General features: G+C 39.4%; 1 protein-coding gene across 1 annotated transcript in view; it reads left to right on the top strand.

The window, feature by feature from the left end:
- The window catches only part of LOC108441829 (signal-induced proliferation-associated 1-like protein 1), a 75,495-nt gene that overhangs the window by 41,758 nt on the left and 6,869 nt on the right, over positions 1 to 26,868 (top strand). The window contains exons 8-17 of the mRNA XM_037542236.1: positions 1,499 to 2,078; positions 5,156 to 5,430; positions 5,865 to 6,134; positions 7,085 to 7,228; positions 9,607 to 9,737; positions 14,548 to 14,639; positions 14,733 to 15,148; positions 16,635 to 16,838; positions 22,374 to 22,533; positions 25,375 to 25,576. Of these exons, the coding sequence (XP_037398133.1) occupies positions 1,499 to 2,078; positions 5,156 to 5,430; positions 5,865 to 6,134; positions 7,085 to 7,228; positions 9,607 to 9,737; positions 14,548 to 14,639; positions 14,733 to 15,148; positions 16,635 to 16,838; positions 22,374 to 22,533; positions 25,375 to 25,576 (2,474 nt within the window). The remainder of the gene's footprint in view (positions 1 to 1,498; positions 2,079 to 5,155; positions 5,431 to 5,864; positions 6,135 to 7,084; positions 7,229 to 9,606; positions 9,738 to 14,547; positions 14,640 to 14,732; positions 15,149 to 16,634; positions 16,839 to 22,373; positions 22,534 to 25,374; positions 25,577 to 26,868) is intronic.

Here is a 26,868-nt window from a genome sequence, read left to right on the forward strand (position 1 = left end):
GCTTTGCCAGAACAATGGCTAAAGGAATAGTCTCCACTTAAGAATGCTAGATTTCTTGCTTTCCCTCGCTCTGACCTCCCTAGCACTCCTTTCCAACTATCCTGAGGGAGAATCCACTCAACCTACTTCTTTTGTCCCACTGCGAAGCATGCCACACAAGAAACCTGAGTAAATGGTCCTTGCAGTGTGTTGAAAGTAGGTACTCAAAATGTTATAGACACGATGCCAGACAGTTCTTTACAAATGTTTAATAGTTTTAATAACTGTCATTGGATACATTGAAGAACCAGCCTCCACATATATAGTGTATCGTTTGATTATTTTTCAGAGAAGAGCTTTACAAAACTTGTAATTCTACTACAAATGTAATATTGATGCTTGCTAAATTCTACAGATAAACATGGGCTTGAACACCTCAGGCAGCATACGATTCTCCAGTCTTTGCCAAAATGACCTTAAAATAGAAAAAAACTTGCAAACGTTTTCCCCATGCAATTAATTGAACGTGATCATGAATCGTCCATCAAGGTATCAAGATGAGAATCAGGAATGCATGGTGATGTAGTTGATGATATAGTTGATATAAAGCATGAGTTATCAGTGTCATCACTTATAGAAGATGAGATAATTGTAGGCATACTTTGTTTACACATTTTTCCAATTGAAAAGCCTGGCTGTGTTAGTTCTCTGGCTGTATTAGTTTTGCCAGAAGAGTTAAGCTTAAAATTAAATGGGGCCAAAAAATAAATTAAAAATGAATACCAGATAGAACAGCATTAAGTTAGTAAATTGCCTATTCAGCTTACCAAAGGCCAGCTAATAAAACTGAAATTACACTGCCGTGAGACATACTTTCAAGATATTTTGCCCACCAAAACACAGAAGTGCTGTTGTCCATTTGGCAGGTTTTGTTATTAAATTACCATGACATTTTGAACAGAACTGTTACTAAAGAATCTCTGGGTTGGTGAAATTACAGAACATATTTTGCTCCTGAATTATTACTTAGCAGACTTTTAAAAACTAGATTTGTAGTGGAATAAAATCACAAATCTCAATGGTAATCACTCAAATTACAGCTGAGTGACACAAGTCCATTGCTTAAGCTGCAACCCCTATTAATGATGCCCCTGAACTGAAGAATATTTCTACAATAGATTGCTTAATGAATGTCTAAAAAAAAACTATTATTGTCTGCGTGTGCATGTCTGTTTAAAACCTTTACCAAACTAAATTCTTAAAAATGATCATGAGAAACATGAAACTTTCCAAAATATATTTTCCAGTTATATCCTCAGGAGTCCTTCTTAATAAAATGTTTTACTTTTTTCTAACCTTAATTTTATAATGCACATATTTATATAAATTTGATTAATTTATTTTGTATGTAAAATCAATGTATGCCTTAAAAATGTGAATTTATTTGATTGCATGTGTAAGCTTACTTGCAGTACCCATTTGTATTAAAATGCACAAAATCTTTCCCTTTTGCCTGCAGTGTGGCAGTCAGTCGCTCAAGTGATGTGCCCTCTTTTGGTCCTCCCATCCCTAAAGACGTGACCTTACCCAAATCTACCGTCTTCAGAGATTTCCTCCTGACGAAGGTCATTAACGCTGAGAACGCAGCTCACAAATCGGACAAATTTGGTGCCATGGCAACCCGGACACGCCAGGAGTACTTGCGGGACCTGGCAGAGCGCCATGTCACCAGCACCCCAGTTGAGTCTTCTGGAAAGTTCCCCTTCATCTCTCTGGCACACAAGCGGAAGGAGAGGAGTCGGCCCTATGGGGGGGCGGAGCTCCGCAGTCTGGGTGCAATCACGTGGGCAGTGCATGTGGAGGACCAGATCGCAGGAGCTGAGAGGGAGGGCCTTCTGGCCATCTCCAATGAGTTTGTCATCATACTGGACCAGGAAGCCAAAGCTCTTGTGTTCAACTGCTCTGTGAGGGACGTGATTGGCTGGTCACTGGGTAGCCCCGCCTCAATGAAGATTTATTATGAACGCGGCGAAAGTGTCTCGCTGCGATCCATCAACAACAACACGGAGGATTTCAGCGAGGTGGTCAAACGCCTGGAGGTCAGTCGGTTTCAATAATTAGTGATTCAGATTAGATCCGACCATGTACTTCAGGGCTGTAAAAATGCACTGATGCGTATTGTTCAGTAAAATGTGTTCTCATATTCTGGCTAAAATAACTTGCAGACTGTTTTCAAATATATAAAAAAACTCAATTTGTTTCTATTGTATATGTTATAAATAGTTCAGTCACATTTGTGTATTTAGTGTATTTTTAATAATCACCCCCAAAATAATTGAAACAAATCATCCTAAAGATTGAAATTCAGTTCCTTAATCAAATCGTTTTGAGATCAGTATGGCTGTTATATACATATATTTATATTAGGAAACCACAATTTCAGCTGTAACCTGCAAAAACAGATTAAATAGTTCTACAATGTATTGTTGTAAACTAATGCTAACTAAAATGACAAACATTGATTTGAAACGTTCTTCTTTTTCCTCTTCTGCGGTGGTCAGCACACACACTTTAAAATGGTTGAATGAGAATGTCAGCCACGTTGATCAAACTTTTTTGTAAACAAAACAAAAATAAAAGCGTGACAATTTTTTAGACTGTGTGTTACAGTGTTACAGTAATAATAATGGTTCACTCATTGGTTCATTCATTTTAATGCTTAGTGCTCCAAGCTTAAACACCACCACATTCACAGTGCTGTGGTGAACGTTTTTAGCAGAATGGGCTGTTACCCAGTGTCTGTGTATTTGAATAACACTATCTAATGATGAGGACTGTAATCTGTACTTTCATCTTTCATCATCACAGATTTAAGAAAAGAATAAAAAGAAAGAAAAAAAAATTCATTCAGACATACAGCCAGCTTGCTACATGAGCTCCGTTTTTGGTGTAATTTCCCATCCCCGTGTTTTGTAAGGTGCTGATGACTTTGCTCTTTTGAAAATTATATGTTGTGATTTTATCAGTAGTGGTTTCAGAATAGTCACTCATCTGTCATGCTGTGATCTGTCTGTTGCGTTCATGTGTCTCGCACCAGTCACGCAGACATCCTATCTGTCATTGTGTGCTTAAACAGGTTTCGTTGCTGCTGCTGCACAGGTTTGATTGCTATTTACAGCAGAGCAGTAATGGTGTGGTTGATGAATATATATACACACGTGTACAAAGTGTTCTATCAGCAGTCTGGTGCAGCTTAATGGCTCTGTGGTGTCATTTAATGCCTGTCTACACAGACCTTTTAATTAAAAGCTGTAGTATTCAGTTTTGAAGGCCAACAATACCACGGTACTACTTGTTTTTATTTAAGTGTACATACTATTCCCTATGTATTAAATAACCCCTGTTTGCAGTAGTTTTTTACAGAACATATACATGTATCAGTTGGACTAGAATTACAGTACATCAGTTATGGGGAGAATCGTTGACAGGATTTTTTGTGCATCATTGGTCAGTAGTCTTAGACATAGCCTTATTGGGGGTTTTATTCATTTTCCACAAATTAAGCTTTTAATTCAGTTCTATAATACTAAAAGTAGGCTGGACAACATACACTATATAGACAATAGTATTGGGACGCACCTCCTAATTATTGAGTTTAGATGTTTCAGCCACACACATTGCTAACAGCTGGGGGGTGCGCACTGAACTCTGGAGTAGGGGAAATGTATTCTCCAGAGTGATGCTCTTTGTTTGGAAGTCTGATGGATGAGTCTGGGTTTGACGAATGCTAGAACATTACCTGTTTGGTGGAGGAGGAATAATGCTATGGGGTTGTTTTTCAGGGGTCCATCTAGGCCCCTTAATTCCAGTGAAGGGAAATCCTAATGCTTCAGTATACCAAGACATTTTGGACAATTGTATGCCCCCAACCTTGTGGGAACAGTTCGGGGATGACCCTTGTCCGTTCCAGCGTGACTAAGCCCCAGAGCACAAAGCATGGTCTGTAAAGGCATGGCTAGTTGAGTTTGGCGTGGAAGAACACCTTTGGGATGTGCTAGAGTGGAGATTGTGAGCCAGGCCCTCTTGTCCAGCATCAGTGTCTGACCTCGCAAGTGTTCTTCTGGATGAATGGGCAACAATTCTTACAGACAAATCTTATTCTTCCCAGAAGAGTGGAAGCTGTTATAGCTGCAAAGGGGGGACAACTCCATATTAATGCCTATGGGATGTCATGTGTAGGTGTGCCAATAGTCAAATTTGTCCATTTAGTGTAGGAGTATAACAGACTCATCTTTGACTTAACTGCATAGAAAAGGGCAATTACACCAAATGTTTCATTCATAATTCAGTGACTGAGATGTAAACAAAGTCATTCTGAGTAATGTGAAATGGTTCATTATAAAGGTATTGACCAACTTGTATATCTTTAAAGAGGTGGTGATGGGAACCAGGCGTCTACAACACAATGCTCTTTCTTTCTTGGAATATAAACCTGCAGCACCATTCATTTGTGGATAACATTGGATACCTCTGATGTAGACTACTGACTGCTGTCTAAAATATATTGTGTATGAATGTTATTAATTTCATTAATATGTTTTTTGGTCAGTAAATATATACCCCTTTGCAGCACCTCAAACTAATTTATGGATTAAACCACAACCACGTCCAGTTTGAAAGAAGAAAACAAGGGATTGGCAAGTTAACGTGCTGATATTGGTAATAATACCTAAATATTTTTAATGATTCTCAACCCTGGTCCCAAATTTTTCCATTTTGAAGAGAAAATTGATCTTGAATAGTTATTACTGGACTACTCGCTTTCCCTGGGTGGGAAAATCAGTACATTAAAGTTTTTGTAAGAGACAGGAAATTTTACCCTTTTTCAGTGATCCCCCTATTGAACCAAGTGTCTGAGACTAATGTCAGAACTGCCTCATTTAGGAAGCTTTTTTCTTTCATCTGGTCTTTGAGAAATATCAGAATACCACAATAACATCCATTCTTAATCCACACAGGAATTCAAAATGACTAGCGTAGGAGATCAATAGAATAAGTAACTGCAAATATTAACAACTAGTTAATTTTCCCGTGTTTTGAGTGAAACCTCTGGCCATCTACCAGCAGCCTAAGCAGTGAGTGTTTTGTTTCTGACCTCTTTGCATTTGTTTTCTAGCTGGTGACCAAAGGCAGTCAGACTAAAGAGATGACCCTAAGGAGGAACGCTCTGGGCCAGCTTGGCTTCCATGTGAACTTTGAGGGCATTGTGGCTGAGGTGGAGCCATACGGCTATGCTTGGCAGGCAGGCCTGAGGCAAGGCAGCCGATTGGTGGAGATTTGCAAGGTGGCTGTGGCAACACTTTCACATGAGCAGATGATTGACCTCCTGCGCACTTCTGTCACAGTTCGAGTGGTCATCATTCCTCCACATGAGGACTCCACGCCACGCAGGTCAGCATGTAGAGACTTATGGGTGAAAAAAATTGTGAATTTTTTTTTCACTTTGTTAACAGTTAGAGTTTTTGTGCACTGTATGACATGCTCTTTTCGTTTGTGGTATGAACTTAGGCAGTGCAGTTTTTGATCTGATAAAAGGCCTCAAACAGATACTGAGTAATACTATGTGAATTTGCTCCAATAAATGGAAGGCACTCAATTTGGGAAACAATCATGCCTGACCTCACAAACAAGTCTGTGAAAAGGCAATGAAAACCAGGACACACTACATATAGAATTTCATTTGATTTGTATTTATCATGACATTGTGTCTGATTTGTCTGTTAGTTGCGGTAGTTCCTGACTGCCTTTCTGTGGTTTGCTGTGTCTCACTCATGTGTATGGTATGGTTGGTGATTACTGAATGATTGTTTGCCTTTTTTGTAAAGAGGATGTTCAGAGATATACCACATGCCGCTGGTGGACTACAAAAACCACAAGGAGGGGATGCCTTACGAGTATAAGTTCCCCTTTCGCAACAACAACAGCAAGTGGCCTCGGCCCAGCGCGGCTCCCCAGACTGCAGCTTCCTCTTCCCAGAACCGTAATGTAAACCTGGGGACGACCCTCAGCAAAGCCCAGCCTTCAGACTACGCAAACAGGGGTTCACTCATTCCACGCAGCGTGTCCAGCGATGGACGTCCATTGAACCCTAAAAGGTAGCTCTGAGAGGCTTATGACTGAGTATTGATGGTTCAGTTAAACGATGGGTTCAGGAATGTTTCAGCTTGACCATCAGAGCATTAGAGGCTTCTTCAGTTTGAGTTGTAGTATGTGTGTTACACATGTGCTTATTTGAAAGTTTACAATCTTGGTGATTCGTGTTATATTGTTTAGTAACATCACCAGAAGGTGTATTTTGCAAGGCGTGCTTTTGAAGAAGCTATTGAATGAGAAGTACCATCATAATCTGTGTATAGTAATTCTTGAAAAGTTATCTGCTTCAAAATTTAGTCACCACTTCTCAGACAAAAGACTTTAAAATTTTAATTATAACTTCATTCTTATTGTTACATAGCTTTCTCTGTTACTATGGAATCTAAATTCATGATAATTCTGTCATTATGGAAACAATTCTGCTCATCTGAAGTACAATAAAAAAATTTATTTGAAATATTGCTCAAATCTGAACATCTGTCTGATGCGGGAAAACATTTTTTTAACAGTTCTCTTGTGATGCTGGTATGATTTCTGTATTATTGTGCATCTCCCTCTCTGTTCATCATTGTGGAGCTAAATTATTTTTACTACATTCAAATGATTTGAAACCTATGAAGTTGTAGAGCATCAGTATCAGGATGATTATTTTATAGTCCTTAGAGGCACTTATTAGATGCTCCCCTACCCCACAACTTATGGCTCACTGTTTTGCATAGCTTCTTTACATGGGGAGTCCTTTATGGTGAAATGTATAGACCAAAGAAAACACTCTCCAGTTGTAGATGAGAGGTTTATGTATAGTAATGACCCAAAACGTTAAAGTTAATTGTAGCTGCCTTGAACTTTGCTGTAATCTTGGAATGATCATACTGTTTATACTGGTCTTTTTTTAGTAATCACTGTTCATTGTGGATCTGTAGTTGGCTGATATGATCCTTTTCTCTCTCAGGTACTCTCCAGGTTCTGATAATTATGCTCTGGCTTGTTCCATCGTGATGGGCCGATCCCCCCACACTCGCAACTCCCCCAACAACCAGTCATACTCCAGCGACACCAGCTCTGGCCACTGGCGTCAGAAGTCTGTACCAGATGGGTAAGTGCTAGGGATGCCACTGTTTTTTCTTTCTGGTACCTTATCCTTAAGTATCTGCTGGTACCAAATACTGATCCCCAACTCTGTGTAATGTGCACATATTTGAATACTTATTGTATGTATGCTGTAAGGCCAAAACGGTGTGAATGTCACAGTGTTTCAGCCACAACCATGTGTATCAACAGCTTTATGAAATTGGTTTCCATGAATGAGCAGCTGCACACAAACCGAAAATCACATAAAATGTGCAATGACAAACATCGGCTTGAGTGGTGTGAAGCACACAGACTCTGGACCGGTGTTTTCTTTAGTGATGATTTGAGTTTCAGAGCCTGAACCGTACTGAACACCTGAATGGATGAATTGGAATGTTGACTGCAAGTCAGGCTTTTGCACCTGACTTCACAAATGTTCTTTGTTTGACTAAGTGGGTGCAAATTCCCACAGACACACTCCAAAAAGCATATCCATGCTGTTGTAACTGCAAAGGGGTCGATTCCATATTAATGCCCATCGTTTTGAAATAGGGATGTTCAACAAACATAAATAGGTATGGTGGCATTCACATACTTTTGGCCATATAGTGCATGTTTCAATGTATATCTGGCATTGATTTATTGTTAGGTTGAAGAAAATGTACTGCTTTTTAATGTTATACCTTTGCTGTATGGTTTGGGATTTTCCCATAATAATCGATCATCACGTGAGTGAGAGTAGGGAAACGTTTTTTTTTTTCTTTTTTTTTTTTTTCTTGATAATTGAATTTTGCTGTATAGATTGACATTAAATGTCAATTGCTTATATACTTATTCATATACTTATTACACATACATTAAAAAAGTACAAGTATTTTACTCTCAAATAATATGTAACATTAACTATTTACTGTCATCCATCCTAATAAGGCAAGATATTTGCAAAATAAATCACATTAATACAATCAAGAAATAAGACCCACATCTATGCAAGCAAATTTTAATACATACAACTGTCACAATTCTTAACTTCAGAGAAAAAAGATAAGAGATACTACCAGGCACAACAGCTGTTTGTATGACCTTTTTAAAACCTCTTACTTTTTCCAAGTTAAAAAAGCTCATTCCTTTCCTCTGCCAGTGATCATAGAACAGACGGGTCTGGTTAAAAGTGTGCAAAAGGCTAAGGAATCAGGCTGGGAATTGACACTGACAGGGTGCAGACCAGAGTGACCATACAGAGTGACTAATGGACAGGGTTCAATAAGCTTATCCATTACTGATGAAAAGCAGATTGCCAGAAGGGAGTTCAACTGTACAAAGTGGATCAGAGCAGCAGATGCCTCATGGTATTTTAGGATCAGCTTCTGGTTTTATTTTCGCTAATTTGGTCATGCTGCACAAATTTCAGTTTAATTAAGCTTTGCTCTGCATGTACTAAAGAAGAGTTGATCTAAAGTGAAACTGACCATTCGGTGCATTTAATGTGATTTTCAAATTTGCTATCTAGTGGTGTTTTAAGGGGACCTGAAGGAACCCTGGTAATGTGTAGTTTTACAGTACTATATCTTCAGATGGTTTAAATAATCATAGTCATGATGTGCATGTTCAGTAATTAGTGGGCTTTTTTTATTGCCATTAACCTCAATCAAGTTAGCTCTGCATAGTGTTTTGGAGGTGTTTTGTCTCATTTCTCTGAAAGAAAGAAAGAAAAAAAAATATTTCATTCATTTAAAATAAAAAATGGGTTCATGTGTATTTTAAGATATCTATCTTCAGTTCAGATTCATATGCAACACAATTTGGGAATTCAGTACTCTGATTTGGTCACTGTGAAATACAAATTTGTGTTATTTGAGTCATTTGATGTGGAATTCCGGTATTTTAGATCATAGTCCTGCTGCATGAGCTTAAGTTTTGGATCACAGACGCCCTCGTTTTCTTCTGCTGAATGTTCTTATGCAGCTTTGGTCTCTGATTGCAAACTGTCCTTAGGCCTGAGTCCCAAAAGCAGCTCTACACTGTTCGTTATACTTCCTCCATTATGCTTCACAGTTTGCAGTATTTTGGTTTTGCAAAACGGTGCTGTAAACATTTTGTGAGTTCACATTTTGCCTCATCTGTTCAGCTAAATACCGGTGGTCTTCAGCAAACCTGAAAGAGGCAGCAATGCTTTTTCCCCTCCTTGTCATGGAGTTTCTTCCCCTGCACTAATCTGTGAATGACACACACTGCAACTGAAAACAACTGTACTCAATTCCTTTTTGTAATATCAAGGCAAATGAAAACTCACACCTGACATGGGAGAGGGAGATAGCAAATATGCCAAGAATATCTGTGTTTTATAATTTGAAATCTGCCTTTAATAAAGTCAACTCTCTCTTCTTTTTCCTCCACCTTTAGGTTTAATGCCAACCGCAACTCCCCACTAGTTGCTGAGCGTCAGAATCTGAAAGATGGTATAAGGGTCCCTCCAAGCTGGGCCAGAGTGGTGGAGGGAGAAGGATCCAGTAGGAACTCTGATAGGACATTAGGTAATTAGAAATACTGTCTAGTTTCTTTCCAGAATACATCTTTTGTTGCAGTTGGTGTTATTTTTACAATTTTTTTAATGAATGGAAATATTCTATGTTCTATTTATTGTATGGTGATTTTATGTATTCAGAATGTTCTATATAATCTCACATTCTGTTCACTAGCCTTAGCTGTAACATAGAAACGTATTCAACCCCCTTAAGGCATTGGCTTGGTCATGGGGGCTTGGACACCAGATTTTTCTGTAAAGTGGTTTTGTGATGACACCGGTCATAAAAAGTGCTATATAAATAAACTTTGACTTGACTTGAATGAGTGATTATATAAAGAATAAAGATATTCTGTGATAAAGACCAACTAAAATGTGCCGTGGAAGCTCCTAGTTTGCACAAACAAAAGATATTGCCCTAGCAATTTTACACCAACCATCTCCATGTCCACCTTCTTTACATCCATAAACCTTCTCTGAGGTCTACCTCTTCTCCTTCTACCCGGCAGCTCCATCTCCAACATTCTTTGACCAATATATCCACTATTCCTCCTCAACACATGTCCAAACCATCTCAACCTGGCCTCTCTGGCTTTATCTCCAAACTGCTCCACCTTCACTGTCCCTCTGATCTGCTCATTTCTAATCTTGTCCATCCTTGTCACTCCCAATGAAAATCTCAGCATCTTCATCTCCGCCACCTCCAGCTCAGCCTCCTGTCTTTTAGACAGAGCCACAGTCTTCAAACCATAGCAGGACGCTCTACTGTCTTGTAAACCTTCCCTTTCACTCTTGCTGCTATCCTTCTGTCACACATCAGCCCTGACACCCGTCTCCACCCACTCCATCCTGCCTGCACCCTCTTCTTCACCTCTTTTCTACACTGTCCATTGCTCTGGATGGTTGATCCAACATATTTGAAGTCATCCAACTTTACGACCTCTACTCCTTGCATCTTCACCTTTCCTCCTTCCTCCCTCTCATTCACACACATGTATTCTGTCTTATCTCTACTGACCTTCATTCCTCTCCTCTCCAGTGCAAACTTTCACCTCTCCAGATTCTCTTCCACCTGCTCTCTACTCTCACCACAGATTACAATGTCATCTGCAAACATCATGGTCCATGGAGCCTCCTGCCTGACCTCCATCACCACTGCAAACAAGAAGGGGCTCAAAGATGATCCCTGATGTGTAACCCTACCTTCGCCTTGAAACCATTTGTCACTCCAACTGCACACCTCACCACTGTCTCACTATCCTCATACATGTCCTGCACTACCCTAACATACTTTTCAGTTACACTATGACTTCCTCATACAGTACCACAGTTCCTCTCTTGGCACCCTATCATATGCCTTCTCTAGATCCACAAAGACACAATGTAGCTCCTTCTGACCTTCTCGGTACTTCTTTACCAACACTCTCAAAGCAAAAATTGCATCTGTGCTACTCTTTCTGGGCATGAAACCAAACTGCTGCTCACTGATCTGAACCTCTCGCCTTAGCCTTGCTTCAACAACTCTTCCCATACCTTCATGGTGTGGCTCATCAACTTTATACCTCTGTAGTTACTGCAGCTCTGCACATCACCCTTGTTCTTAAAAATGGGGACCAGTACACTACTTCTCCACTCATCAGGCATCCTCTCACTCTCCAGGATTTTGTTAAACAACCTGGTTAAAAAGTCCACTGCCTTCTCTCCTAAACATCTCCATACCTCCACAGGTATGTCATCTGGACCAACTGCCTTTCCATTCTTCATCCTTTTTAAAGCTGTCCTCACTTCCACCTTACTAATTCACTGCACTTCCTGATCCACCATCTCTTTCCCCCGTTGTCCTCCTCTCTCTCGTTTTCCTCATTCATTAGTTCTTCAAAGTACTCCTTCCATCTACTCAACACTCTCTGTTCACTCACTAGTACATTTCCCTCTCTATCCTTTATCAGCCTAACCTGCTGTACATCCTTTCCAGCTCTATCTCTCTGTTTAGCCAAACGATACAAGTCATTTACTCCTTCTTTACTGTCCAGCCTCTCATACAGCTCATCATAGGCCTGAGCCTTTGCCTTTGCCACCATTCTTTTCACTATGCGACTAGCCTCACACTACTCCTGCCTACTTCCTTCATCTCTCTGGTTATCCCATTTTTTCTTAGCTGCCTTCTTCTTCTGAATACTCTCCTGGACTTCCTCATTCCACCACCAACTTTACTTGTCTTCTTTCCTCTGACCAGACGAAACACCCAACACATTTTTGCCAGTTTCTCTCACCACCTTAGCTGTAGTTTCCAGTCCTCAGGTAGCTCCTCACTGCCCCCAAGGACCTGTTGCAATTTTTCCCTGAACTGCCTGCAACCATCCTCCTCCTTTAGCAGCTTCCACCATCTAATATTTGGCTCTGTCTTCACTCTCTTCCTCTTCTTTGTTTCTAATCTCATTCTACAGACAACCACCCTATGCAGCCTTGCTACACTTTCCCCTAGTACTACTTTACAATCTCCAATCTCCTTTAGGTGGCATCTCCTGCTAAGGATAAAATCCACCTGTGTGCACCTCCCTCCACTCACGTATGTCACCCTGTGTTCTTCCCTCTTCTGAAAATACGTGTTCACCACAGCCATTTCCATTCTCTTTGCAAAATCTACAACAATCTTACCTTCCGCATTTCTGTCTTTCACACCATACATACCCAGCACCTCTTCACCCCCTCTGTTCCCTTCCCCAACATGTCCATTGATGTCTGCACCAATCACTAATCTCTCCTCTCTAGGGACACCATCTACCACTTCATTCATCTTATTCCAAAATTCCTCTTTCTCCTCTAACTGACAACCAATCTGTGGTGCATATGAACTGACCACATTCAAAATTACACCATCAACCTCCAACTTCAGGCTCATGATCCTGTCCGACACTCTCTTTACATCCAGAACACTTTTCACAAGCTGTTCCTTTAGGATTATCCTTACTCCATTTCTCTTCCTCTCTACACCATGATAGAACAGTTTGAATCCACCTCCAATGTTCCTGGCCTTGCTTCCTTTCCATCTGGTCTCCTGGACACACAGAATATCTACCTTCCTTCTCTCCATCATGTCTGCAAGCTCTCTGCCTTTACCAGTCATTTTCCCTATGTTCAGAGTCCCTACTCTAACCTCCACACTCCTGCCTTTCCTTCTCTCTCGCTGCCTTCTAACCCGCCTTCCTCCTCTCTACTTTGATGGTCTTCGACCTACAGTAGTCCAATTTCCACCGGCACCCTGCTGGTCAACAGCACCGGAGGCGGTCGTTGTTAACCCGGGCCTCGACCGATCCGGTATGGCAATCATATTTGTGATCCGCATGATAGTTTTGGCACAAGTTTTACGCCGGATGCCCTTCCTGACGCAACCCTCACCATTTATCCGGGCTTGGGACCGGCACCAGAAGTACACAAAGTACACCCCTAATGGCTGGTTTAAGTGGCCGCTACCTGTGAACCTTTTAAAAAAAAAAAAAAAAAAAAAGACTCCTTTCTAGACTCCTTTAACTCATGTACCACTAGTCAGACTGTGACTTTCTAGGGAAAATAAAAAAGAGACATAATGATTCTAAGAAAATTTGAGATAAGGTTATAGACAAGCACAAGAAAAAGGAAAATCCTACAAAATAACTTCCCAGTTACAAATGTTTGGATATCCCAGTGTGGGTACTGTTGGACCAACTGTGAGGAAATGAAAAGCTGCATCACTGCTCAGGCCTCAGACACTGCTAAGACAAGACCGTCCCTCAAAAGAAGGGGACTCTCTGAAAGAAGCCTCTGGGAGGCCAACAGTTAATTTGAAGTACCAACAGAGTTCAGTGGCTGAGACTGGAGTAAAGGTGCACCAGCCAACGATATGAAGTGATCTGCATACAACTGGCCTATATGGTAGGGCCAGTAAGTAATTAGAAGAAAAAACATCAGAGCCCATTGTTTGCCAGAAAGCATAAGAGTGATCCAGCTATAATTTGGAATAAGGTTTTGTGGTCTTTTTGACCAAAATTCAAAGCACTATGTGTGGCGCAAATCTAACAGTGCCCGTTCCACAACAAACACCATTCCAACATTGAAGTATGGGGGTGGCAGCATTGTGCTGTAGTAATGTTTTTCTTCAGTGGGGACTGGGCATGTTGTTAAAATTGTAGGACAGATGGATGGTGAAATATACAAGGAGATTCTGCTTGTCTGCTAAAGAACTAAAGTTTGAGAGAAATTCAACTTTTAGCAGGACAGTGATCCCAAGCACAAGGCCTAAGCAACACAGAAGTGTTTGAACAGTAAAAGGTGAATGTTCTACAATGTAAAAGTCCAGATCTCAGTCTGTTCAAGAATCTGTGTAAATCATTCAACCAACCTGAAAAACATGGAGTGAATCTACCAGGAAGAACAGATGAAAATCACTCTCAAAAGTGTGCAAATGTACCCCAACACACTAAAAGCTGTTGTTGTAGCAAAAAGTGGTTCTACCAAGTACTAGTCTGAGGGGGTTGAATATTTATGTAAGCAGTATTTTTCAATTGTTATGTTATTAAAGACCTGCTGACAAATAATGAATTGGAACTTTGCACATTGGTTTTCAGTATAAATACTGCCTGTTAATTCTGTAAAAATGTCATTTATAATCCAGAAGAATCTGAGGAGTGAGTGCTTTTTGCAATACACTGTATTTATAGGGTGTATATTGTGAGCACATATATGCCTATACAATGAGACATTGTACAGTGGTACCAGTACATGCCTATAAGCTGTGCTGTAAACATTTATTTGTTTGCTGTTTCGTCTATCCTGTGATTTAGACCCACCTCCGACAAAAGCAAAGCCAGTTTTGACGCACATTGATCAACACCATAAAGACCACAACGCAGCTCTGTACCCCAACAGCTCTAAGGTGGGTTTATGGAGCTTTTATGTGCATTCTCCAGTCTAGATGGAGAGTAAACACTACTCAATTCTAATAACTCTTCTCTCCAACACACTGTAGAATGATGTTTCGTCCACCGGCCAATCCAGCAGCAACACACTCTCTAGCAATGCCTCAAGCTCCGGCCACAGTGAGGAGAAGTGGTATGATGTTGGTGGGAGGCCTGTCGCTCAGCCAGAGTTAGACCTGAATGGGTTTGCGGTGGGTTACCTGCAAGGGGCTTCCAGTGACAGTGGCATTGATGCCTCGCCCTACGGACCCACAGTCAGGAGCTTGGACTCTGCCCCGATCAGCATCATCTCCAAGCCCAAAGAGAAGGCCTCCGCTCACTGGGTTGAAATCACTGATCGGGCAGCTCCAGAGATTGAAACCTCAGAGTCTCCTGGTCCCACAGACATCACTGAAAACCAGTCTAAAAGCCCCCTGGGTCCAGACATCAGTTCCCAGACACTCAGTGATGTAGCCTCCCACTCCAGGTACACATTCATGCCCATTTTCTTTTGTAATGTATGATATAACACATGAGGTTAATGTCTGTACTTAAGGAATATTATAGAACACATTTTCTCTCATTGCGCAAATACAATGAAATCTGGTTTGCAAGTCCCCGAGTGTGATATTTAGTGTTGATTATTAGTAGACAGGTGTCCGGCATGCTCTGTGGCATGTGGAACATGTCCAGTTGACCTTGTGTATGGGTCAAATCATAAGGAAGAGGTCTACTAAGTTATTCTGACTGATCACCTTTATTCTGTAATGGAACATTTTTAATTACATTTCGTAATAACAGGCCCCTACAAATAGCAGCCAAATCATTATAAAATATTATCAATATCTCTAAAGGGGTCTCTTTGAGGATGAAGGGTCACTAAATGGTTTTATGCCAATGCGTTCTGGTGACTTTTGTTGGCCTTACACCTTATTAAGCCATTCTCATGGTTTTGATTTTTCCTTTATGTAATTATACATCAGCAGCACCAACAGTAGTGTAAGATTGTAACTTTATAATGTCATGTTTATTGACTCTTATATTGATATCTGGCACTGTAGACACAGGCATTCCTAAATGTTGATATTGAGTTTAGGATCCAGTACTTCATTGTTTTGTACTAAATGAGGACTAAATGAGGACTTGGAAATTTTGGAAAAAGTGTTTCAGTTTCCTTCCTACATATCACCTATCATGCGACATGAACTCCCCATAGGCACTGTGGTTAGGACATTTTTATGCTCAACAAGCACTAGCTTGCTCTTGGCAGGATGTACATGCTTCCTCTGTCTCTGAGAGAGGACAGACCGCACAAATCGCTCAGGAATGTGCGGTATGAGAGAATCTCATCTTCTGAAACTCTCTTGAACTCCAGTGACCTCAGTAGCTGTGCATCTGTCAGCTGAAAAAAGAGAAGTGGTGTTTGAGGGTTTAAGGGTCAATAGCAGTTTCACTTTTGTTCTTGAAGCTTTCTCTCTATCATTGACTTTTAGGGGTGCACAGTGTATTGTTTGTTAATCTGAATCACAGTATTGGATTTTGCAATAATGATATCGCAGAAAGCTGCATTGCACAAAAGAGGCCTTTTAACAATTTTGCTGTGAGCACCTTGGCCAAGCACAGATGATCAATATGATTTTTCCATTTTGAAGAATCAACTCATCCATGTTATACAGTACTGCACAATAGTCAGACTATTTGTATACAGTGTGTGTGTGTGTGTGTGTGTGTGTGTGTGTGTGTGTGTGTGTACACCCAGTGTGTTTCAGTCAGTCTTTAGCTGTCTTATCAGCAGTTCACCAGTGTGTTTTATAATGCTGTATAATCAAAGTATAGTGCTTTTTGCCTTATAAACAGTCAGTTTAGAAGAACATTACTTTGGTCAGTCTGCTTTATAGAAGAAAAGAGAGTGAATACATTGATGTGCTTAGTCACCCTGTTTTTTTTTTCTTTTCTCTCTCCATCTCTGAAAGCACTCTGAGTTCAGCTCACTCGGGAAGTCCACTGAGCTCCACCCAGGAGGAGTCAGCCCCCTCTGCCTCGTCACCCACCCATGCCTCTCTCTCTCCTGGTCCTAAGAGCTTCTACCCTCGCCAAGGAGCCACCAGCAAGTATCTCATTGGCTGGAAGAAACCTGGGAGCACAATCAATTCTGTCGATTTTGGGAACAGTCGCAAGTAAGTCTGAAATGAGTGGCCAAGCCTAGTCAGAGTGATACTGCAATTTGGAATCTCCCTGTAGGGCAGTGGTTCTCAGAGTCTTGAGAACCCAGTGCATTGCACATTTCTGTGGTTTCCCTGCACTTCCCCTGTTGACCCAGCTTGTGAATGGCTTGAAAATGACCTGAAGAGTTTAACCAGATGAGTGAGAGCTAGGGTCAGCAATGCAGGACGTGGGTGTCTTGAGGGTGCAGCAGCAGCTCTTTTTGTAACTGTTCTTCTGTTCTGCAACTGCTAAGTACTACTAATAATAATCAAAGAAAAGAACTCTAAAATGTTGTATCTTTAGTGTAGAATAGACCTGTATACATCTGTTGACAGTTTTTTTTTTTTTTTTTTTTTTTTTTTTTTTTTTTAAATGTATTATTTTGGTGTTCAAACACTGCATCATCATATTCATTATCGTCATGTGCAGTTGTGCAGTTATGCAGTCATGCGGTTCCTTGACTGACCTTTCGCTAAATCATAATTACTTATTGTCCAAACATAGTTTAACAGCTGTAACTAGGCACCTCTGACAAGCACTAACATCAGACAACACAAAGAACAAGTCTGCAAGGTGTGCAAACTACCAAGACTGCCTAGCTAACTATATGTAGTGAAAACAAATTATAAAAATTAAATGACCATGAAGCCGTAAGTAGAAAAAGCTGGATGAGTTTTAACAGGCAGCATCACTATAGCACGGTTTCCTAGCCAGCTCAGCTAACTGAAACTATTCAACACACCTCAATTAATATTATCCTTAAATGCACATCATGGTACATTTCTGTCTTGCAGTACAGGAACTGTTCTGTTCTTTTATTTTCCTCTTGTTCAAATGGAATGCTATGTACTCTATCTTTACCATTCTAGTGGCAATAGACTGCTGAGAAATCATAGTTATGTATGGAGCCTTCAGATGTATGCTTTTAATCTACAGGGGGGGCATTTATATGGATACACCCAAATAAAATGGGAATGGTTGGTGATATTAACTTCCTGTTTTTGGCACGTTAGTATGTGGGAGGTGGAAAACTTTTCAAGATGGGTGCTGACCATGGTGGCCATTTTGAAGTCGGCCATTTTGGATCCAACTTCAGTTTTGTCAATGGGAAGAGGGTCGTGTGACACATCAAACTTATTGAGAATTTCACAAGGAAAACAATGCTTGGTTCTAACATAACTTTATTCTTTCATGACTTATTTACAAGTTTCTGACCACTTTTAAAATGTGTTCAAAGTGCTGCCCGTTGTGTTGGATTGTCAATGCAACCCTCTTCTCCCACTCTTCACACACTGATAGCAACACCGCAGAAGAAATGCTAGCACAGGCTTCCAGTATCCGTAGTTTCTCTTGTGAAATTCTCACTAAGTTTGATGTCACACGACCCTCTTCCCATTGAAAAAACTGAAGTTGGATCCAAAATGGCCGACTTCAAAATGGCCACCATGGTCAGCACCCATCTTGAAAAGTTTTTCCCCTCCCGTATACTAACGTGCCAAAAACAGGAAGTTAATATCACCAACCATTCCCATTTTATTTGGGTGTATCCATATAAATGGCCCACCCTGTATTCTTTTTTTTAAAGATTTGAAAGTACTGCACCAAAAACACCACAATTTCCAGAGAGTAAGTTAATTACCGTTGCCATTATAAACTCCACAGTTGAAATGCAAAGCTGGAAAGCTTGTCATGCACAGCTACAGTAACCAAGAGGGACAGGGCTTTTTGGTCATTTGTCTTGTAGTTTGAACAGCCTCACCTGGGGCGGATTTAGTGATTTTGGGACAAAGATGGGAATGGGACACTAAAACATTTTTAAGTTGGTTAAGGCTAATATTTCTCATTTTAGAGTATTTAACTTATTTCTGGACATTTTTTACTTAATTTTATTAGTTAATTTTTTTTGTAAAATTTACTGTATTGGTAGATCATTTTGCTTGTTTTAAGAAATGATGCTTGAAACAAATATTCCAATGTAATGAGAATTCTGGCCCAAAAAAATGGATTTTTATTGGACATAAGATGCATTGTTTGGGTGCATGAGAGAGTATTTAAATTCCTGCATAGTGCACTATGTACAGATCAAGGAGCCATTGTTTTTGCTTGGTACTCATGTTATGAATGAAACAGCTTTCTTTGGAAAATTTCCATTGACAGAGCTCTCTGTAGAGGCTGCGTTTCATGTGGAGTGTGAGCATTTCAGTACAGTGTGAACGTGTGCACTCACTCAGCACTTCAGGGACACCTGTATACCTACTCATTCATGCAGATATCTAATCAGCCAATTGTGTGAATCAGTGCATAAAATCATGCAAATATGAGAATCTCACAGATTCTTGTGGAATCCATGCTGCAAAGAATCAAGAATCAAGAGGGGAGGCCCTACCCAGTATTTGTATAGTATTCCTAATAAAGTGCTGGGTGAGTGTATATCTCAGGCATTCAAACGTGCAGTGAGAGTTGTCACCAAAGAGCAAGGCTTCTAAAAATTGCGGTGTATGTCTGGCTTTAGTCAAATATGATGTCATTTTACCCCAGAATATTATATGACTGAAGTGTGTTGTAATAAGACTTTTTAGTGTTTATAGAGTTATGTCAATTGCTTTGAAAGGCTTATATAGGTGCCATGAAGCCTTATTTATGCTGCCCTACAGTGAAGACATGCTCTGCTTCATGTAAATTATCCAAACAATTCACTTGAATAGGGAAAAAGTGGCATAGTGTTTAGCAGGACATCAGGCTGCATATCATAAATACTTAAAATTTCAGCGCCTCCAATTTGACACCTTCCCACAAACCAGATGTGAACAAAATATAATAATTTTTGTGATATTGCCCTTACAATTCTGAATGTAGAAGGCTGTGTATGAGCTCTATAACCAACCCAATAGTTTTTACTGTGTACTGTAAACATCACAATCCTACAAGCAGGTTTCTATGGTGTGAATAAAAATGTTCATGTAGTCTAAGAAAAGTAGATTTTAATTAAGATATTGTACGCCAGTCACAATTGATATCATGCAGCCTTCATTAGACGAGGAAAATCTGCAAGAAGTTCCCTCTGATGGAATCTGCTACGTGACAGTGTAGAGACTTCAGGACCCCTTGGCTCTAATTATTACGTGAGTGAGAGTCAGTGACGTTGACCAAAAGGAAATAAGGTATATGCATTCAGGGCGCTTCAGCTGTTCCATGTATAACTGCTTAGCCTTCTCACAGATGCGAATCCAACCTCAGAGGCAGAGGGCAAATAAGGAACACCTTTACTGCCTGGCATTTGGGTTAGTATACTAGCTTAGTATAGGTTAAATGATCAGGCTTTACATATGAAGAATGTCCAATGAGCATCAACATTGATTTATGAATGGGAATGCAGTGGTCTCAAGTGTAGCTAAAGCTGTGATGTTTCCACCTAGTGGTCAGATGGGTCATTGCATTGTTGGGCAGCTGAAAACATATTAATTAATAAGACTATATTTATATAACTTCATAGATTTAGTTGTGGTTCACTGAATCCAAACATGTAGAATGTTCAGTGTTTAGCTGTTAGATTTGCTGTATTCACTGACAAGCTAAGAATCTTTACTTCTCAGTCAGTTTAGAGTGATTTAGTGCGGGCTTTGAACATCTGAGCCAACATTCCTTACAGGTTTATCCAAAGTGACTCAAATGTGTCACTGACTCCTGTATTAGCACAAGTGAATCAAATATACTTTAGTCATATTTCTACTAGAAGCTCACATTATAATGAAACCATTTAATAACAGCTAGTATGTTCATAAAAGTCACTTCTTTTAATTAGATTTTTATCAAACCGCTCATGCTCTCCTTGTTCTTTCTGCTCATTCTGGATGAACTAGACCAACCAGATTTTTGGTGAAACGAGATCTGCCAAACTAGCAGTAAGAGTTAGCAATACGTATATGTCATCTATTTACATTCCTCTCCCTCACATAAAGTGACTGCTCCCCTGTTGCTCTCCCAGCCAAAACTCCCAGCAAGTAATCTATTTAAGCTTTTTTTAAAAATTTGTTACTGATGTTTGTTATGAAGGTTACATTGTTTGTAGCATAGCTAGAGGCTGCTTCCTACCTGCATTAGCTAACTCTTACAAGATCCTACTATAAGCCATTAAACTTCATTTACAAGAGCGCGACAGCTAGCAGTTCACCTTAACTGTAGTAAGATATGCACAGTAAGGCACATGAGAAATTTCTCCACAGTGTCCACAAATGAGACAGTGTTGACTCATAACTGAAACTTGGGTGACCTCCGTTTCAGAAGCGCAGCCCAGCAGTTTGCTAGTTAACTGTAAGTACGGATATGACCTTAGTGTTACTGAGTACTCAAATCAGACAAGAAATGTCCATGATCTACCCATTATAAGTTGAAAGAGTTCAAAGAGTGGTTGAGAAGAGTGGTCTGTTTTTCAAATCAAATGGGCTACACCACCCCGATCCTGCCTACTGTGTGTACCATTTCTAGCATAATTGGTAGAGTCGCTCAGCACTGCCACTGGCACTAGGTTGTTTACGTTGCCTTAGAGATGCTATTGTTGATTTATTATGCACTTTTGCAATTTGACATGCCCACACATTTGTGAGCAGGTAGCAACTTGGAGCTTGAGTATTTATCTCCTATTGAATTATTTATCTGCAAACTAGTGTGTGTGTGTGTGTGTGTGTGTGTGTGTGTGTGTGTGTGTGTGTGTGTACACACACTCCAACACATATATCTTCTCCAAATAGTATCTCACTTTTTCAGTTTTTATCATAATTTGAAAATGTCTGTAGCCCTGTACATTGATTGTGTGTAAATTTCATGATGAATGGGCCAAAAGAAACATCCTAATATGTTGGAGGGGACTTGGGGAGGACTCTGATTCCATTGACTTACATTTTAAGTAATGTAACTTTTTCATTCTCCTGTAGTTATTAATTAGTAGATACAAGGTTTTGTTCTGACAACAGTGAAATATGTACATTTGAGATATTAAACATGGGTAAATGCTTTTTTTCTATGGCATAACTTAACTGTTAAAATATTAATTCATTCAAATATTCAAGAGCTTTAAGTAAAATAAGGCTGCTTTTTTGCTCAGACCCATCTTACGCCTCTACAAACAGTTCTCTCTCTGCACTTCAAACTGCTTGGGTTATAGGCCCTCGAAACTGCTTCTGTTTCCTCAAAGCATCTAGCAGTTGGCAAGGGAAGCAGTCAAGCTATAATGAAATTGCAGCATCTATTTAAACAGTGCGTGGCTACTGCAGATTTTGGAAAATATATCAATAAAACCTAAAATGAAAATTCTGTAGAAATCCACATAAAACAAGCACACGGGACTTTTACTGCTCAAATAATTTTAAAATTCAGATTTTTTTTTTTTTTCATTTGTACCCTGCAGTACACTAGCAACATTTTTTTTTCTTGCCTTTCACCAGTCTGATCATTCAAATAAAAAGCTTCCAGTGCTGTTAATAAGTTTTGCTTTGTTTTCCCTGATTCAGGCGGCATCAAAGTGATGGGCATTTGGGTGGGCAGCCCCAGCTGCGGGCCACAATGAGGGTGACCCAGTCCCCTCAGCACGCTCCTAAATCCACCGTAGAGGAAGACCTAAAGAAACTCATCACTTTAGACAGCCCTCCACCCACCTGCAGCAAAGCTAAGGTACTGCAGCAGACACAACTAGCTCACCCAGTCACCTTCACCAGGATGAAGCATGTATGAAATGGATATTAGAGCACTATTAAAGCCAGTATAGATATATTTCTTGTAGGGTTGCCTGATGCCAGAATTTTAGTGCTTACACCAATGTAGTGTAATATACTATGGCACCAAGTTATGTTTTGATTGACCACCGAAAAAAAAAATGTAGAGTTTAATTAATGTAAAAAATCAAATATGTTAATCTCATCAATACAAAACATGAACTTATTCAGCATGTACTGAGAATTACCAGTGAGATGGAGAAATACAGTATAGTCTGACATTTATAATGCTATATTCTAAAGTTACACAAAGAATTATGCAAAACTCTTGTAATTCTGAGTAAAACAGCTGAAGATGCCTTTAGTTATCTTATTTAAGTATGCATTGCTATTGTTATTGAATAAAATACTAGTGATTCTACATCATTAGGCCTGAAGAATCATTTACATTTTATTTGCTGGTTTTTAATCATACTGCACAGTATGCATGGCATTATTTTGTGTGTATCATTTCATGTTAATTTTTTTTTGTTCTGTTCTGTGAAAATTCATTTAATTTGTTAATGTGTGACATCAAAAGTTACTGCTAATCTGGGAATTAAATTCAGTATTGTAGAGGTGTGTGGACATTGGGGATGTATAACAAGATCTGAATCATATTGGAATTGGCAGATAAGTACTAGAAAAATAAAATGATCAGAAACAAAGACCACTATTTCAAACCATGTTTAAAAGATGTATTTTATTGTATTCTAGTAGACCAGATTGTTCAGAGGGTGATGCTGAGTTACTGTGTTAAGTGTTTCTCTGTAATGCTAATTCTAAGTAGCTGTTGTCCCATTGTCTGCATTTTGTAAATGTTCATGCATAAGCATTGGCAGATGTACACAAAAAATCACAAGTTTCATCACAAGTTTACACAGATATATGCTATATACCCAACTCTGAGGAGAGTGATATATATATACACACTAGTCACAAAAAGTTGGCTTTCAGGTGAAATTTCAGGATAACCTTTACAGGTGAACGTAATGTGACCTTCTCTAAACTTTTGAATGCACTGTCCAATGTCCAACTGTTCAATGTTTCAGTACTTTTTCACAACTTGCTGCTTGGGTACTTCAAACAGAGTGACCTGCACTTTCTCCAGACCTGAATCCCATAGAAAACCTATGGGATCAGCTGAGTCGCCGTGTAGAGGCTCGTAACTCTGTACCCCAGAATCTCAATTACCTGAGAGCCACACTTCAAGAAGAGTGGGATGCCATCCCTCAGCAGACAATAAGTCGACTTGTGAACAGCATGAGACGTCGTTGTCAAGCTGTAATTGATGCTCAAGGGCACATGCCAAGTTATTGAGAGACTGACATTTTTTTTTTTGGCTTTTGTTTCAATGAATTGCTTGAGATGAGGAAATCACCATTGCATGCTTCTACTTAAATGCCCTACTTTCATGATATAATTTTAGCATGAATTTTTACGTAAATTTCACCCGAATGCCAAATGTCCCTAACTTTTTGTGAGTAGTGTGTGTGAGTAGTGTGTGTGAGTAGTGTGTGTGTGTGTGTATGTGTGTGTATATATATATATATATATATATATATATATATATATATATATATATATATATATATATAACCCTAACCCTATCAACAGAAAAAAAATATTTAATGGTTTGAATACAGAATATCTATTTGTGTGTGTGTGTATCCAAAACATTAAATAGAACATATTCATTTTTCTGTCTCAGAAAATGACAAATATAGTTTTAGTATTTAGTGTGACACCCCTTTTATTACACCTTCTACTTTTTTCAGGAGACTTGCTTTGAGTTTTTCAAAGAAATGCATGGATATGTTTCCATACCTCCAAAGTTCAGTTTTAGAAGCTGGTTGCTTTTTCTGCTTCTCACAATCCAAATGATCTCTAACACATTCAGTGATGTTGAGGTCTGGACAGCTCACTGTTCTGAAATCACCAGCTTCCTTGTTTGATTAGCAAATTTTCATCTTTTTTGTTTATTTCCTTTTCTCAGTAAGGGCTTCTTGACAGTTACAATTCAAATTAGTGTTGTTGTCTTTTCACAGTGGAAGGATGGACAAAAACACTTTTTTAGATCTCAAGCAAAAGTGGATTTTTTATTTTTCTTTCATCCTCTCAGAGATCAAAGACTTAAGTATGTTTATCTGATGCGGACAGTTTTGGTTGTCTCTCCGGTCTTGTACTGTTGTTAGGGTCCCCATTTTTCCTTTTTGTAATAGATTTTTTGAGCTATAGTTTTGGAAACTGTTTTGGAAAATTTTCACTACATTTCTTTTGATGTTCTTATGCAAGTGAATCATCTAGTGTCAAATCTTCTCAGCAGTGTCTCCTGAAAAAATGAATAACTCTGATAATAATGACTGTTCTGCCTGGAAATTAAATAAAGTGTGTGGTGGCCTCTGACAATATTGTGTAAATTAATACACTTGGATAAAATAACAAAGTTGCCATAGTTACATCTTTTCCAGCTTGTTTAATACGAGACCTTTTGGGCAGATTTAGGATGTTTAGTTATAGTGGATATGGGCAAATGGTGTGTGTTCAGTGTGTGGACGGATGCACACGTGTTTGGTAGGGATCTCAAAGGAACAGCACAGAATACTTATTCAGACACCTCTACTGACTGATATATTACAGACTGGCAAGTCTGTTTTGAGGTGCATTGAAATAGAAGGCAAAATACATCAGAATAATGTCATACAGAATTACACATACAGCAGCTCTTTTATGACTCACTTTTGCCGGTATCTCTCATCAGCCTTTGTTCTCAGCGTCCACACCGTATCCCCGCTCCCTGCAGCGCACCTTCTCTGACGAGAGCATCTTCAGTGTCCAGAGGGAGCCCGTGTCTGGCATACAGAGTGACAGCTTGTTCGGCCGCTCGACCATGCCGCGCTCGCCCACCTCACGCAGCGCCCCACTGCGGCAAAACTCCTACACGCAGGGAGCAAAGTCTCTGGGTGAGCTACAGGACAAAGCTTTAAAAATGACATAATTTTACCGTTCTCTTTTGGGTTCATGGAATGTCTTCAGTGTAATGTGGATGGGTCATGTACAGTCATATGCGAAAGGATGGATTGTTCTAGATAAGAAATCTGTGCTCTGGTTTTGTATCTTGAGTCTTGAGATTTATGAACTCTGTGTCAAACTGTGGGATTTAGTGCAGTACACTCTCATGGTTATGATTATGTGGGTTAAAGGTAGCTCAGTCTGTATGTGCTGGGGGCACTTCTTCACATAAGCCTTGTAATCCTGGGTCTCTTTGTAAAGATCACAGCGTTTTAGTAAATTGAAGAAATCATATTTCCTCATGCTTGTAAAACCATCAAAGCAGGGAAAATGTTTTGGCAGCCTCACTACTCAATTTCAGACTCTGATTCAATCTCAGACTTAATTAACGTTTTCTTATTTTAACACTACTTTTGTCAGGGCTTGATTTAAAAGGGGAATGTATCAGCACCACTACTTGCTGTATGAGACTTAGTTTAGCCTACAGCACAGTAGCCTGCTAGCCAGCAGTGACCACTATGTCCATCTGCGGTGCACCTCCATGAGTTAGTTGTATCACATAGCAGCAGGATCTTGATGCCTGTTACTTCAACCAAGTCATCACAGAAAGCTGAACACAGCTGCTGCTGATACTGTGAAGAACAGTAGAACAGTAGTATTTACTGCACTAAAGCAGAGTCTAATGCCCTGAGATGTAAGCGCAAGTTTACAGGAAGCATGTATGAGACAAATGACTTGAGAAATTCGGATGTGAAACAACATGTAGCACTGTATCTGACCAGAGAAAGTGCTACTAGCTTACATATTCGCACCACAGGTTTATCTAGATAGTGTTCAGTTCTGTTTTTAACAGTTTTTGCACACTAAAATATTTTTAAATGTACTGCAGTTGTATTTATTCTATATATTTTGACTTGTATATTAATAAATATATATGTTTATATCAATATAAATTATATATAATTGGTGTGTGTGTGTGTGTGTGTGTGTATATATGTATGTATGTATGTGTGTGTGTGTATGTATGTATATATATATATATATATATATATATATATATATATATATATATATATATATATATATATATATATAAAACCTAAATAAACATTAATTAAAAATTCAAAAAGTGACATTGTTTAAATATCAGGACCTATAAGCTAGTTAGTTTTGATATCAGTACTCCGTATCAGTATCAGAAAGAAAAAGGTGATATTAGTACATCCTTAATAGCAAGAATTAA

The sequence above is a fragment of the Pygocentrus nattereri genome, chromosome 10, assembly GCF_015220715.1.
Source record: "Pygocentrus nattereri isolate fPygNat1 chromosome 10, fPygNat1.pri, whole genome shotgun sequence".
NCBI classification, from domain to species: Eukaryota; Metazoa; Chordata; class Actinopteri; order Characiformes; family Serrasalmidae; genus Pygocentrus; species Pygocentrus nattereri.